This window comes from Amblyomma mixtum, chromosome 1, assembly GCF_055824585.1.
Source record: "Amblyomma mixtum isolate Tamu chromosome 1, ASM5582458v1, whole genome shotgun sequence".
NCBI lineage: Eukaryota > Metazoa > Arthropoda > Arachnida > Ixodida > Ixodidae > Amblyomma > Amblyomma mixtum.
The window spans coordinates 24,470,840-24,483,852 of record NC_143012.1 but is presented as its reverse complement, the minus strand read 5'-3'; the positions used below and the strand labels follow the sequence as shown (position 1 = coordinate 24,483,852).

At 45.7% G+C, this 13,013-nt stretch overlaps 1 protein-coding gene across 1 annotated transcript in view; it reads left to right on the top strand.

The window, feature by feature from the left end:
* The first annotated feature begins 1,291 nt into the window (after positions 1 to 1,291).
* LOC149365765 (vitellogenin-6-like) overlaps positions 1,292 to 13,013 on the top strand; it is a 41,118-nt gene continuing 29,396 nt past the window's right edge. The window contains exons 1-6 of the mRNA XM_089545910.1: positions 1,292 to 1,409; positions 3,125 to 3,267; positions 4,985 to 5,119; positions 6,692 to 6,829; positions 9,681 to 9,848; positions 12,152 to 12,291. Coding sequence (XP_089402036.1) covers positions 1,367 to 1,409; positions 3,125 to 3,267; positions 4,985 to 5,119; positions 6,692 to 6,829; positions 9,681 to 9,848; positions 12,152 to 12,291 — 767 coding nt within the window. The 5' untranslated portion in view covers positions 1,292 to 1,366. The remainder of the gene's footprint in view (positions 1,410 to 3,124; positions 3,268 to 4,984; positions 5,120 to 6,691; positions 6,830 to 9,680; positions 9,849 to 12,151; positions 12,292 to 13,013) is intronic.

The following is a 13,013-nucleotide window of genomic DNA, read 5'->3' as shown; positions in this document are numbered from 1 at the left end:
TTTTCACAATATGCGAATTTTGCGGCATGTTCTACCCTTATCTTGAAAACGTTTGAAGGGCATTATCCGTCCAGTAGAAAACTAGAACAAAGGAAAAAGTTGGCTTTTTAAAGGCACTTTAGGACTAATCACTTAATGAAGGCGGGTTGCGTGTTCTCTTTAATATTGCTGTTACCTGTACTTGGTACCCTTGACTTAAACCCCCGCCGCGGTGGCTCAGTGGTTACGGCGCTCGGCTGCTGACTCGAAAGACGCCGGTTCGATCCCGGCTGCGGTGGCTGAATTTCGATGGAGGCGAATTTCTAAAGGCCCGTGTTCTGTGCGATGTCAGTGCACGTTAAAGAACCCCAGGCGGTCGAAATTTCCGGAGCCCTTCACTACGGCGTCTCTCATAGCCTGAGTCGCTTTGGGACGTTAAACCCCAGTAAACCAACCAACCTTGACTTAAACGCGACACACAATTTTACACGTAACGCTACCCTACAAAGAGGGGGTTTTCTTATACATGTGCTGTGCTTTTTTTTGCCCGATGCATTTCTTAAACTTTATTTCAACTAAAAAAAAAGAGGGGGCGGGGGAGAATGTGGTTCGCCACGGAAAGTGCTTCTCACCATGAAGCGAAGAGAGGACGACCCTTCTCCCCATTTTCGCCTTTCTTCCCTTAAATCCACCCCCTAATATTCGATGCATTTTAGCGGCACCTGCCTGGCACTTTCATAGTCGCTGAATCGCCAGTGTCCTACTGCCTGCAGAAAGTTTTCAACTTTTCGTCCCAGAGCCTTGCGGCAGCGCCATACGCAACGAAGCACTTCCGCCTTCGTAGCTTACCGATGCATCTATAATAAGCTGCGTCCTGAAGGCAACCGTCTATCACCAACGCAAGCACGCGCCAAAATATCCGGCCAGCCACGCGTTTTGCTGGAAGTGTGGTCCGACGTTAGAATCCAAGGGCGACTTCGTCGCGTCTAGATACCGTGGCTCGTGCGGCGACTACTACGAACACTCAAGATAACTGCAGGGAGTCTCGCAATCTTGAAACGGGAAGCATCTGGGCGCGCATTGCAAGACTGGACTTGCTGAGAAAAGGCAAGCCAAAAAAACACGAAAAAAAGCTTTATTCAAATTGCCACGGGACAGAGGCAAAGCGAATCTCCGCCCTCCAAGAAGTGTTTCTCAATGCTTACTCCTCTATCTCCTCTTAGCTATCTTCTCTTCAGCGAATCGTAGTGTCCCACAGTTCCCTCGCCTGCCATGGCCTGCGCAACAGCGCCGCACTGCCAACGCTCTGAGCATATTTAAAGGCTCCGCAGAGCTCCCGCAATCTAGAGCTCCGCTTGGTGTGCAAGCGAGTTCTTCACCGGTCACCATGAGGGTGCTAGGGCTACTGCTGCTGGCTGTTGCCGCCTCGGGTAAGTGCTCCTGCAACTATTTCCATCGCGCGTCAGAGCAAAGTCCACCATCTCAGTGTAGCGAGCGCTTTGGTCATTCTGTTTTCTTAAAGAAGTTCCAGTGTTAGCGCAAGAAATTTTTGTTTAGAAACGATCGTGTTGCCTTTTGTTGTATACAAGCTGTGCGTATTCAGAACTACGCGGTGGTCTAAATCGCAACCAGAAGCTCTTGAGCGCACTTTTATGACGAAAGGTGCCCTAAAGAGGACCGACTGTTCCTTTCTACTTGCGTTTTAAATGCGAGCAAGAAGAGTGGTGCAAGCGATCTCACCGAAGGTACCGACTGGCATCTAACTCCTCAGTATACACAATCCCCTGAAGAAAAGAGCCCAAACAGGAATTACTGCGTGCTATAGATATTGGCAGTCAACTCCGCCTGTGACCTAGGAGGCCGAGGCCGTTGACTCACGTGATAAAGATTGTAGAATTGGATGCTGGGCTAGTTAGGGTGCTTCTTCCTGTGACTTGGGGAATGAAATAGATAAGGAAACAACAGACGCAATGAGATAATATTTTCTTTATCATGAGAAATGCTCACGTAAACAATCCTTAGTTGTCTCTTGTCCCGCTGTTTGCAAAATATAGGAATTAATCGACCAGGATGCACTCTTCTGAGGCCCAAAGGTCTTAAGGTAACTCAGTCTTGTTCAACTGCTCACATAGGGCTCCCGGTGGGCAGGACTTGCGCGGCCCTAAACGCTAGCAGGCTGTTTGGTCCAAGGAGTAGCAAAAAATACGTACCCGCAAGTTCTTTTCGGCACGCATGCATTTTCGTTCTTTTCATAAAATAACAGGCTAACGAAGACAAGTGCTCTTGCCGAAACGTCGCTAAGCATACTGAGGCTCCCCCTCTACCCTTGTTTCCTTTGTTTTCTGTTCTGGACCTCTCCCAACCATAGGCTGGTAATTATTTCAGTTTTAACTCCAGATATCCAGACACTTCCGATACTGTACTTTTGCCGCTGGTTATACTCTATTGAGCTGCACCTTTATTGAAACAAGTTAGGCTAGGCAAAGTCAACGTGAGAAAAACTCGCTGAAAACTTGGTCTAATCGTGATTTCAATTGAGCCATGTCTGTGTTTTTGCACCACAACATGGCGGAGACATTTCTTCACTCTTTAGTTTCAACCTTTAGCTTCCATCAGAACGGTTCCGGGTCAGCCATGAGAACTAGCTTAGGATGTAATGGCCGCACTGCTTTCCCTCCTTCCTTTTTTTTATGTGTATACGACCAGCTACTTAATTCGTTACACTGGGTAAATACCCTGTTTTCCAAGCCCACCATTTCACCATCACCCAGGAGCCTACCGCGAAGGCTTTCCAGATAAGGCGACCGTTGTGAATCCAATGAGGCCGGTTTCACAATCTTCCGCACGAGCCGCATTTCTTCAAAGCCAAATGCTAAAAAAAAGTCCGCTTACTCTTCGCCCTGCTGCTTCTGTGAGGAGTGATAGCTAACTCGTCGGCCGTCGAGGACAGTTGTATTTCTTCATCATGCCAAGAAAGGTTCTCCAACTGCCTGCCGATTGCAATGTAGATAGCGTTCTCCTGAACCTGACCACGCTTGCAGAGCTTTCGTCGCCCACGCGCCAAGCAAATACGTACCGGGCAAAAAGGCTTGGAATTCCGGTGGTTGGGACTAAACAGACATTGTGTGCATTCGTTTCTTGGCAGGCTTCGAGGTGGGTAAGGAGTATGTGTACAAGTACAAAGGCACGATGCACGTCTTCAGCCCCGAGACGCACGAGCAGTCTGCTGGCATGGCCTTCCGAAGCAAGGTCATCGTCCAGCCCAAGCCAGACCACACACACTTCAAGGTGAGTTTGCCTTGCTAAGCTAGTTGAAGCCCGAGTAACCGCACATTGCTTCGACTGTTACCAAGTTTGCGGAGTTAATGCGGCCGCAGCTGGGACAGAATGGGGGGGTATGGGACAGGCCCTTGCCCTGTAGTGGCCAGTTAGGTTGATGATGATGATGATGGCGAGGAAAGGAAAGAGGCAGCAATGGTTTCATACAAGGTAGGCACCTGAATCGTACCGTGGAAAAATGGATGAATGAGGCCATGTGAAGGGACAGAGAAAGAGAGCCCCTGTAGTGCAGAGTTCTGGAATAATTTAAACTACTTGGGAATCCTTAACCCCACACGGCGCATGGCCGTATTTGCACTTCGCGTCCTTCAAAATGCGGCCACCGCAATTGGATTTCGATCTCGCGATTTCGGGCTCCAGCTCCGAAATTTTCGCAAGCATCACTTAGCCATCCGAGAACATTGTAAATACTGCTTTCACATCCCCGCTTCCGATACCATCACGTGTTCTTTTTTAATTAACAGAGCAAGGAGTTATGGGTATTGAACCGTTCACGAAAACTCGACGCCTTAAGTCAGAATGCAATGAAAACGCTGCATAAACAAAGAATCCGAACGCAGTCTTTTACAAAGGATTTTCCAAAAATTGGAGCGAAGGGATAAAAGTTCTCGTATCAGCCACATTTGTGCAGCCTGAAACAGGCCACATCGATGGTTAAAAATGCGCATAAATTTCTTTCGCTCTCATGATTGCTTGGAATATCTGGACTTATACAGCGTGCTCACAGTAAATCGTGGTGCACTTAGTACTCTTTCCCTACTCTTAAGGGTCAAAGCATAAACCAATTCTCCAGCATTCAGAGCTTGACTGGAATGTTTTCTGGGAGAACTTTACAATATTCGTTTTTGACATCAACAACTTGACCATGTATAAAATATGCTCAACTATCAATCCGACCAGTAACAAGGAGACTTCTATACATCGGCATTGTTTGGCTTTCCTATCTTCCGTTCATTATTTACGTCATTCCCTCTTTATATCGTTGACTAGTGCATTCTTTTTGCTTGCTTCCTTCTTTCATTCTTGTTTCCCTTCCATTCTTGCTTCTTTTTTATTCCTTTCACCCCTTCTTTCGTTCAGCCTTTCTTTCTCTAACAGATAGGAGAAATGGAGGAACGAGCTGAGTTTTAAAAAAAAAGATCTGCGCTTCTAGCCAGGGTAGAAGCTGTAAAGAAAAGGTACACAAAGCAACACCCAAAGTCCCGCCATAGATTTTAGGCGGCAGAGGCAGTGTACAGTGGGAAAACATGGCCTAATTTTCGCGCTCAATACTCACTTTTGAAGGAAACGGGGGAAGTTTCTTTAGCAGTCCTCTGTGAGAATTTGAAAATTTTCGCAGTCTAGGGTCTTAAAAAGTATCACAAGCCAGAGCACTGTGGTGCCCCCAGCAGTTACCAGCACTGGCATTCACTGCTTCGCTTTTGTCACAGTTTTCGACGCATCAGTCTGCGAGCATTACCAACAATCATCACCAGCTCAATCCCGTCTAAGGCCGGGCAAAGGCCTCTCTCAGCTATCATCGCCAATTAGCCATGATTAGTTATTCATGACTATTCTTACTGATTTCTCCGTCTCCTTTTTTACTGTTTATGTTGGCCGTGACTCTGTATATAAGCACGTAGGCGATAAAACGGTTTGCGCGATGTTCTTTCCGCCTTATTCGCAGATCGTCAACTTCGAATCGGATACGTTCCATGAGGACCATATCGACATCGAACATCATGAGTTCCACTACAAGTCCAACGACCACTTGGTTGGCGCCCTCGAGCACCCCTTCGCTGCCAAGTTCGACGAAGGAAAGGTAAAAACAATGCACTATCCTGCCTACCTCGATGGGAGCGTTCAACAACTGCACACAAAAAAGAAGCAAAGGGCAAACATGCAATGTTCCCATTTCACTTAGTGCGAAAATCTAGGATCCTCAGAACCATCTAAGTGATTACTTCGCTGCGCAGAATACAGATACGAGAGCTTAGGAATTCCACGCAAGAAGAAATATTCGCGAATCTTGCATATATACCTCTTATGAAGTGTGCTAATTCAACAGCGTTAAAAGCATCATCGAAAAAAAAGTGTGCTGTCGGTCATAAAAATTTAGCCATTGGCTGGAAGGAATGAACGTCACCAGACCGGATAATTTCCATTGGCTAGAGAGAAATGACGTCATGAGAGCTGGTAGATAAAGTGAAGTGACGTCACCCGACAGGAAATGACGTCACTTCTAACACATAAGTTAATTAGATGTCCCGTTTTTCTTTTACATGCAAAACATTCCGTATGTTAGCATCCTAATTTTCGCAATTATGAGAAAATTTAATCGATAGTCAACAAAAACAGCGAAAAGTCATTAGTATTTTTTGCTTAGCAGCCTTATTTGTTATTCGAATAAAGTTTTTCATTTATTCAGCACGGTTTAGGAATAGCAAGTACTTCAGGCCTACAGAGTCTCCTTACTGTAGAATATAAACCAACATTCGTTAGCCATAGGCCCTTAATTACGCCATTCTGCAACCTGAAGGTGCTCGAGAATATTTCTGGCCGAAGCCTCAGATTTTGTACACAAATCTAAAAATGCAGGAGGAAAAACTTCAGTTCTAATGGCGTGTATTTGGTTCTTCCGTCAATCTGGCAATTAAACAGTGGTAACTACCACTTAAACATACCAGATGTAGTTTACAGTTTATAGAAGCCAAATTCGCAGAACAGGACATTGTATTAAACATAACTGAAGCAAAAGAATACGTGTCAACGCCGCTTAATCATTCTATCTCAAACCACATACTTCAAAACTTCTAAAAGGTTAAATGCGAGACATAGCAAACTTTTTTCCTTGACACCAGACAGCACCGATGAGAGCACTGGTTGCAAAAGAAATGAAAAAACAGCAGTGGTTTGCCCCTTTTGGTGCAATGTAAATTCAGGACTTAAATTTACTCTTCAACCTCCCCGTTTCCACAGGTTTACATGAAAAAACAGCAGTGGTTTGCCCTTTTGGTGCAATGTAAATTCAGGACTTAAATTTACTCTTAAACCTCACCGTTGCCACAGGTTTCACCTGAACATGCCAGACAGGCTTTTGTAAACCTTGCTCTACGCACAGAGGTTGTGCATTTTATGCGTTAGCAATCGTAAGAAGAATGCAATGTTTATGCTTTAGAATTTACTACAGTAACACCCGAAAATTTTGTCTGTCCCTATTAGAGAACTAAACCGACGCTTCTGACGTACAGGGGACTTCTGAATATTCGTCTTCTAAAGTTTTTTAAAGGTCGGCCCATAATGCCAGAAACAATGTTGTGATGAAATTCTCTTCGTAAACATGCAGGCATTGTTTAATCAGTGTTCCTGACCAGAGTTCTTTCTTTAACTGCAGATCGAGGAGTTCGAGATCGGCAAGAGCGAAGCTAACTGGGTGAAGAACTTGAAGAAGGGCGTGCTGTCCCTCTTCCAACTGGACCTGGTCAAGGGACGCCACGAACACCACGACGACAAGGAGTACCACGTCAAGGAGGTACGACGGAAACAATATAGTCGCAGAGAAAAACCTGATGTAAAACAAAGTTCGATGACATCATGTGCACAACAAAATATAGTGAGGTAAAGAGTCGGAAAGTCTTCTTGCTGCATAGAGCAAGAAGCTGACGGTAAAGCTGTGCAATCTATGCGGAAGCACAGACGGTCAGGCAAAGAGGAACCGTGACCGAAAGGGTTGTCCCGTAATCGCTAACGGAACGCCATCGTGGCTACAAGAGCTTCTGCTTGCCTGCAACGTCTCCTTGCTTCAGCTTTCTGCGGTACGCACAGTGGAGTTCTAACACTGTAGCTACCTTGCATCCTGTTCTTTTTAATATCACCAGCTTTCACATCACCGCGTAGAAAAGGAACGTGATGCAGCTTAACGGTTAGCCGCCCAGCTTTCCATTAAGCACCGGTGCAAGCCCGATCCCGAAGCAGCACAGTTAATCGGCCCAATATTGCAATTGGTTGGCATCACTCATTGGTTGGTATCATTGGCCTAATTACCCGTGCTGCTTGGCACATGTCTTGTGTGAGATACGGCCGAGCGCAGGCCAAATTGTGTGTGTGCTTCCCCTCGCACCTGTGCGTGATGCGGCGATCGGGGCGACCTGTTTATCTCACGGTTTTAACTATCACCAGCTCTTGCTGTGAAACGGGCAAAGGAGCAACTGCATTTGCACATTACGTTGCTGGATGTTGAAAACGAAACAGTCCATGAGGATAATAGCCGGCACTGTGAAAAATGCAAACACCTAAAGCTTCTTTGGCCCACGTAGCACAAATGTGGGTTCTGAGGTGTGTGCCACTGCTGGTCTGATGTATGCAGCCAATGTTGGGCCATTGTCTGCACGGCACGCCCTGCCAGCATCTTGGTCCTTTCTCGACCAGATAGGCAGATTATGTAGAGCGCACGTCGGTTGTGCAAGTCAGACCTATCACAGCCCATAGAGACAGTTCGGTTCATTATTGTTTTCAAACTAACACTGAAACTGAGCGGACATCCATTTGGTGTAGGAGAATTTTTCCTTATGCGGCCGTAGAAGCAAGTCATATCCACCAGCAGTGATTTGATTCGCTCTGCTCCGTCAGTAGGCCAGCACAGCTGGAGGCCTTAGTCACAACTCCATCGTGCGCACTAAGAACAGCGCGGCGAAACAACATTCAGTACTTTTCAGAGCTCAGCTCTTAGGCGCCGGCGTTCCGCGTCGTCGTCGGTGTTGTCGGCCTAACCGGTTGTCCGAGTAGCAAAGCGAAACAGCACATGGTAGGTGGCTGCCACGGGAAGATCCCGGAGAGTTGTTAGCAGCGCAACACGTCAATTACCACTACGCTTCGGTGTAGTCGATGTAGTCGGCGTAACACGCCACCTGACAGGTCACAGGTCACCTTGTAACCTGTCAGGTGACAGGTAGAAGCAGGGCGAAGCGCTACCTGCCTTGGTGAAAGCTGAGTAATGGACAGCTGGAAGGCGGCTGCCAAGGGAAAAACCCGAAGGGTGGCAAGTTGCGTAACACGCCACCATCCAGCGGTGGCAGGCGATCTGTGAAGAGCTGCGCTCAAACTTCTCATTAAGATAATCGCAATCGGCTCTAAATTAATATACAAGGAATTTTTAAGGCGAAAGCCTTTAATGGTTCATGCTCGCGGTGTCCGTCCGTGCGCTGGAATCGTGCCAGCTGTGGCCTCTCCTCCGCGCAGCGGCGATACCTCCTCCCCTCCTTAGCAACCGGCGCGCCTGTGGGGGGCGCAGCTTTCCATAGCAACCGTGACGCGTGGCGGCGAAGCGTCCCAGTGATGCCGCGCCAAGCGGATCCGCGAAGCGGCAGTGGGTTGACCACAAGGCTTTCGCCAAGCTCACTTTACAATTTCCAAAGTGTCTTCGGTAATTTTTTTAAGCAAGAAGACTACATCACTGCAATAACTTTGAGAAATAAGTGCTTTGATTGCACAGAATGGGGAGCGAATTCAGTGCACAATAAACTAGACCTGAACCAAGATTTGCTGCCTGCAGCAGCTGGTGTGGAGGCAGTTTATGCTCTAAGACCGCGCGTACGTTTGTTTACAAACAGTGTCGGAAAGCCTGACTTCTGAAGTCAGTGTAAAGTTGCTTATAAACTGCGAGTTACTTGTGCTCAAATGAAACCACATCGCACTTTTTTAGCTATACTCCCAGGGTATCATCATGAGAAATTATTCATTGAAAATTGTGCCTTGCATGACGGCACCTACAGTAGGTAGAAATCTCGGCAATGAGTGAGCTACATGTCGATGTTCGTCTCTAGAGATGCATCGCAGAAAATATAAAAAAGCTCTAAATGTAAATTTCAATACAACACTTCGAATGGATCATCTAGGGTGTTTCTAGCATCTTTTAGCAAGCCTAATTGGCTTACCTGGTGGGATAACTGCAATGATGTAATTATAGGTTGGGCATAGACTTCTGCAGGATGTACTCTCGTCTACACATCTGTCTAGAGCACTCGAACGGCCCACTAGGGAGTATACTTTCATCACTAAAGAGTAGCATACAGTTAAAAACTGGCCTTATCGTACGCTGACATTTCCGTGGGTCGTGCTTAATTCCTCGTGACATTAAAAGCTATATTGGACCAACCAGGTAGTGGCGACTCTCAGAAATACACAACAGTGTATGCTACAGGTGTGTGGATGACTGTCCTAATTATTAACTTACAGAGATTGATATGACTGTCTTCTGGTGCCGTAGGCAGAGCCCAGGCAGACGCTAATGCTGTCTATGTTTTGATAAAGCTAATTTTCTTTCTTGTTTCAAAATATTATTGGTACGAGCAGAATGCATCATCCATAGGCCTTTACTCATGCAGGACAGTCTTCACGGCCAATGTGACACCCTGTACATCGTGCATGAAGAGGAGCACAATCATATTGAGGTGACCAAGGTGAAGAACCACGACAAGTGCGAACACGGCCACTATTCCTTCTTCGGCCAGGAGAGCGGCGACGTCTGCGTCAAGTGCGAAGGCGAGGTGTCGGTAAGTGGCATCCTCTTTACCAAACAAAGTTTGAATATGGCCATATAAGTAACGCAACTTTCATGTTATACAGCTGGATATTTTGTTTTTCAAAACACTTATATCTTTCTAGAAGACTGTTATTGTGCAAACAAGGGCAGGGAAATGAGGGGCCAGTTATTTTTATTTTTATTTTATTTATCACATACTGCGGACCAAATATGGTCCAAGCAGGAGAGGCACAGTACAAAACACAAAAGCGCAAAACTTCGACCTTAAGAAAGAAAAAGAAAAAAACATACATAACGAGGAAACAAGTACTAAAAAAGACGACCAACACTTATATGACGCTAAATAGGCACAGGAGGAAAGAAGCAACACGCAGTGTTGACATACAGTCTTTGTCAAAAGTAATCAGGCTGCACGTTTCTTCTTCTCATTCGTATATTAAAGCTATTATGCCAGCCCTCAAGCTATAGATCTCTGTATGGCAAGAAGAACCCCTGTTCTCCCCTTCAGTTAACTTTTTGATCTTTAGGGAAGCCGTGAGGGCTCTGTTATACGAATGAGAAGCAAACCATGCAGCCTGGTTACTTTTGACAAAGGCTGTACATACGAAGGAAGCCAACGCTAACCAAAACCAAGAAAAACGTAGGGAAATGCTTTTTTATGTGTGATGTGGATGAATGACAAATTAATAGTCTAATCATTTTATGGCTGAAATATAATTGATTACAAAGATTAAGAACAACACAACCACATGCCGCCGGCGGGATCTAAACCCAAGACCTTCAAATTTCTGTACAGTGCTATAGAAATTTTAGAATCACAGTGCATAACCCTTTGAAAAACTACTTTACACTCAGTGTAGACTGTCCATACATGTTCTCTACAAAGTCTACAGATTTCTATAGACAAACCTTACAGTCTAGTCTATAGAAAATGCAAATACTATAGATTGTCTTTAGAGGATGTATGCATTTGCGACCGTAGACATTTAGTTAACCTTTGTCCATAGACTAAAAATAGGCAAAAGGAAATATGTACAGGAAGCCAACAGAGTCTATAAAAAATATGTAGGAAGACTACAGGCCATTTTATAAGGATGGCACTCGTTTTGAACATTATAAAGCCCCTCTGTACTCATGTGGACCGAAAAGACCTGTCCCTTGTAAGCCTTGAAACCGGGAGGTGGTGTGATGTGCAAGAGGATGCGGTACAGCAACTTTCTCCACTCGTTCACACTTGAAGGCACAATTTTTGTTTTTCTTTTCTAACTTTTTGTTCTTATGAACTGTAAGATCGTTTCAAGTTGAAGTAAGCTTAGTTCTGAGGACTTCGTTCAAGCTGTACAGTCTTTAGCACTTGTCTGCTTTCCTAACTGCGGCCGACAATCTTTGTTAAGCCAGTCGGTCCATCCCGCCTTCAAAATCGAGCAAGTGACCCAGGAATAATCCCGTTCGACTAACTCTCAACTACTGCTACTGCAGCATGAGCGTTGCAACAAAACTCGCAAAAATTCTGTACATCCGTTTTGTTTGTCTCCTGTTTAGAATTATTATTGGTACTTGGAAAAAAATCTTTCTCCCTCTTGGTGGACTCCTCAAATCACTGTTGTGATCTATGAAGCATTAGCTGCATTCAATTCTATTTTGAAATCTCATGGTTCACAGAAGTTAGTCAATCTACAAAACTCTTCGGTTAAAGCACAGCCCCTCAAAAGCATACAAATAGTCTTCGTTTTCCTTGCCAGAGCTAATATTGAAATTTCTATAGTTGCTTCACTTCAACCTGCCACTGAGTGGGTGGAACTGAACAAGTGTACTCTGTCCAGAATTTCTGATGCGGCAGCGTTAGAACCCTCATTGGAAAGAAAATTGGTCGTCGGATGTGTTGTAGCCGAGAGCGATGATGCAGAGTCACGGTGACGAGCAACGTAGATGCTTTATTGGCACGCCCGTGCCGAGCCGAGAATTCCGAACGCCCGCGGAACGCAGCGCTTATAAAGCGCTGAGCGACGCGCTATCAAAGTGACGTCACACGCGCTTCGCATGACACCACATGAAGCTAAATTCACTGATTGGCTGCAGAGCAGTGATGTCACCAGATCGGAGCATTCCATATGTCTGATTGGCTGGAGGGAAGGGACGTCATCAGACTGTATAAATCCCATTGGCTGCAGGGAAGTGATGTCGTCAGATAGGCAGTGACGTCACTTCTGGTAAGGGCGTCAACAGCTGTTAATGCTGTCGCATTGCCAGCACATAATGGATTTAGGTGTCCCTGCCAATTTTTTCGCATGCATATGTGTTTAAATTTTTCAGCACCCCCGCTCCGCCACCTCTGAGGTGTACTATGAACTCGAAGGAACAGCGCAGCACTACGTCATCCACCATGCCTGGGCAGAGGCGTCCCACCTCTTCAAGCCGCACGGTGATGCGAAAGTGATCCACATCGCGATCAAGTAAGTAGTTCGAGAAGAAAAAAAGAAACGAACTCTCACATATCTCCAAGACCCGAGCAGAAAACCCACGGAGATTCAGTTTACACGAAGTGTACCATTGGTTCTGCTTCGTGGCATCTTAAAGACACCGTTCTTAGTCAAATTTCTCTTTCGCTAGTGATGGAATTCAAAAAACGCCCATGTGCTGTTTGATGTCATTTCCGGTTGTTGAACAATCGCAGGGAGTTTCAATTATTTCCGAGCCTTCGACTACGGCGTCCTGCTTTACACCATGTGTCAATTCGTCATGATGAACCTCCTTCCACGCCCGTCGCGTCAAGTCCAGTGGAGTTATGCGGTGAATGCCGGCTTTCCGTTAGAGCCCCTCAGTCTTTATTTCTAAATATGTGATGACGCTCCTGTTTCATGCAGCTTAAACAATGGAGAATTCAACGCAGAAACGAAGCATTTGTTTTTCATTTAACATACTGTAAAAGTACTTCCACTCTCATCACACCAACGCAGTTGAAGGCCAGAGTTGTAACGCATCCTCCCCTACCATGCCCATCCCTCAAGCCTCTTTGCATCCCATGAATGGAAAAAGAATTCTCTGAAGAGCTCCTCTTCCGATCCTGTCAAAAGAACAATAATGTTGGTCAAGAAAGGAGTTTTCCATGATGACATTTTACTACGTCGACGACGCTTATACCCGAGAATGCTGGGCACACAGTTTCCTTACTGAA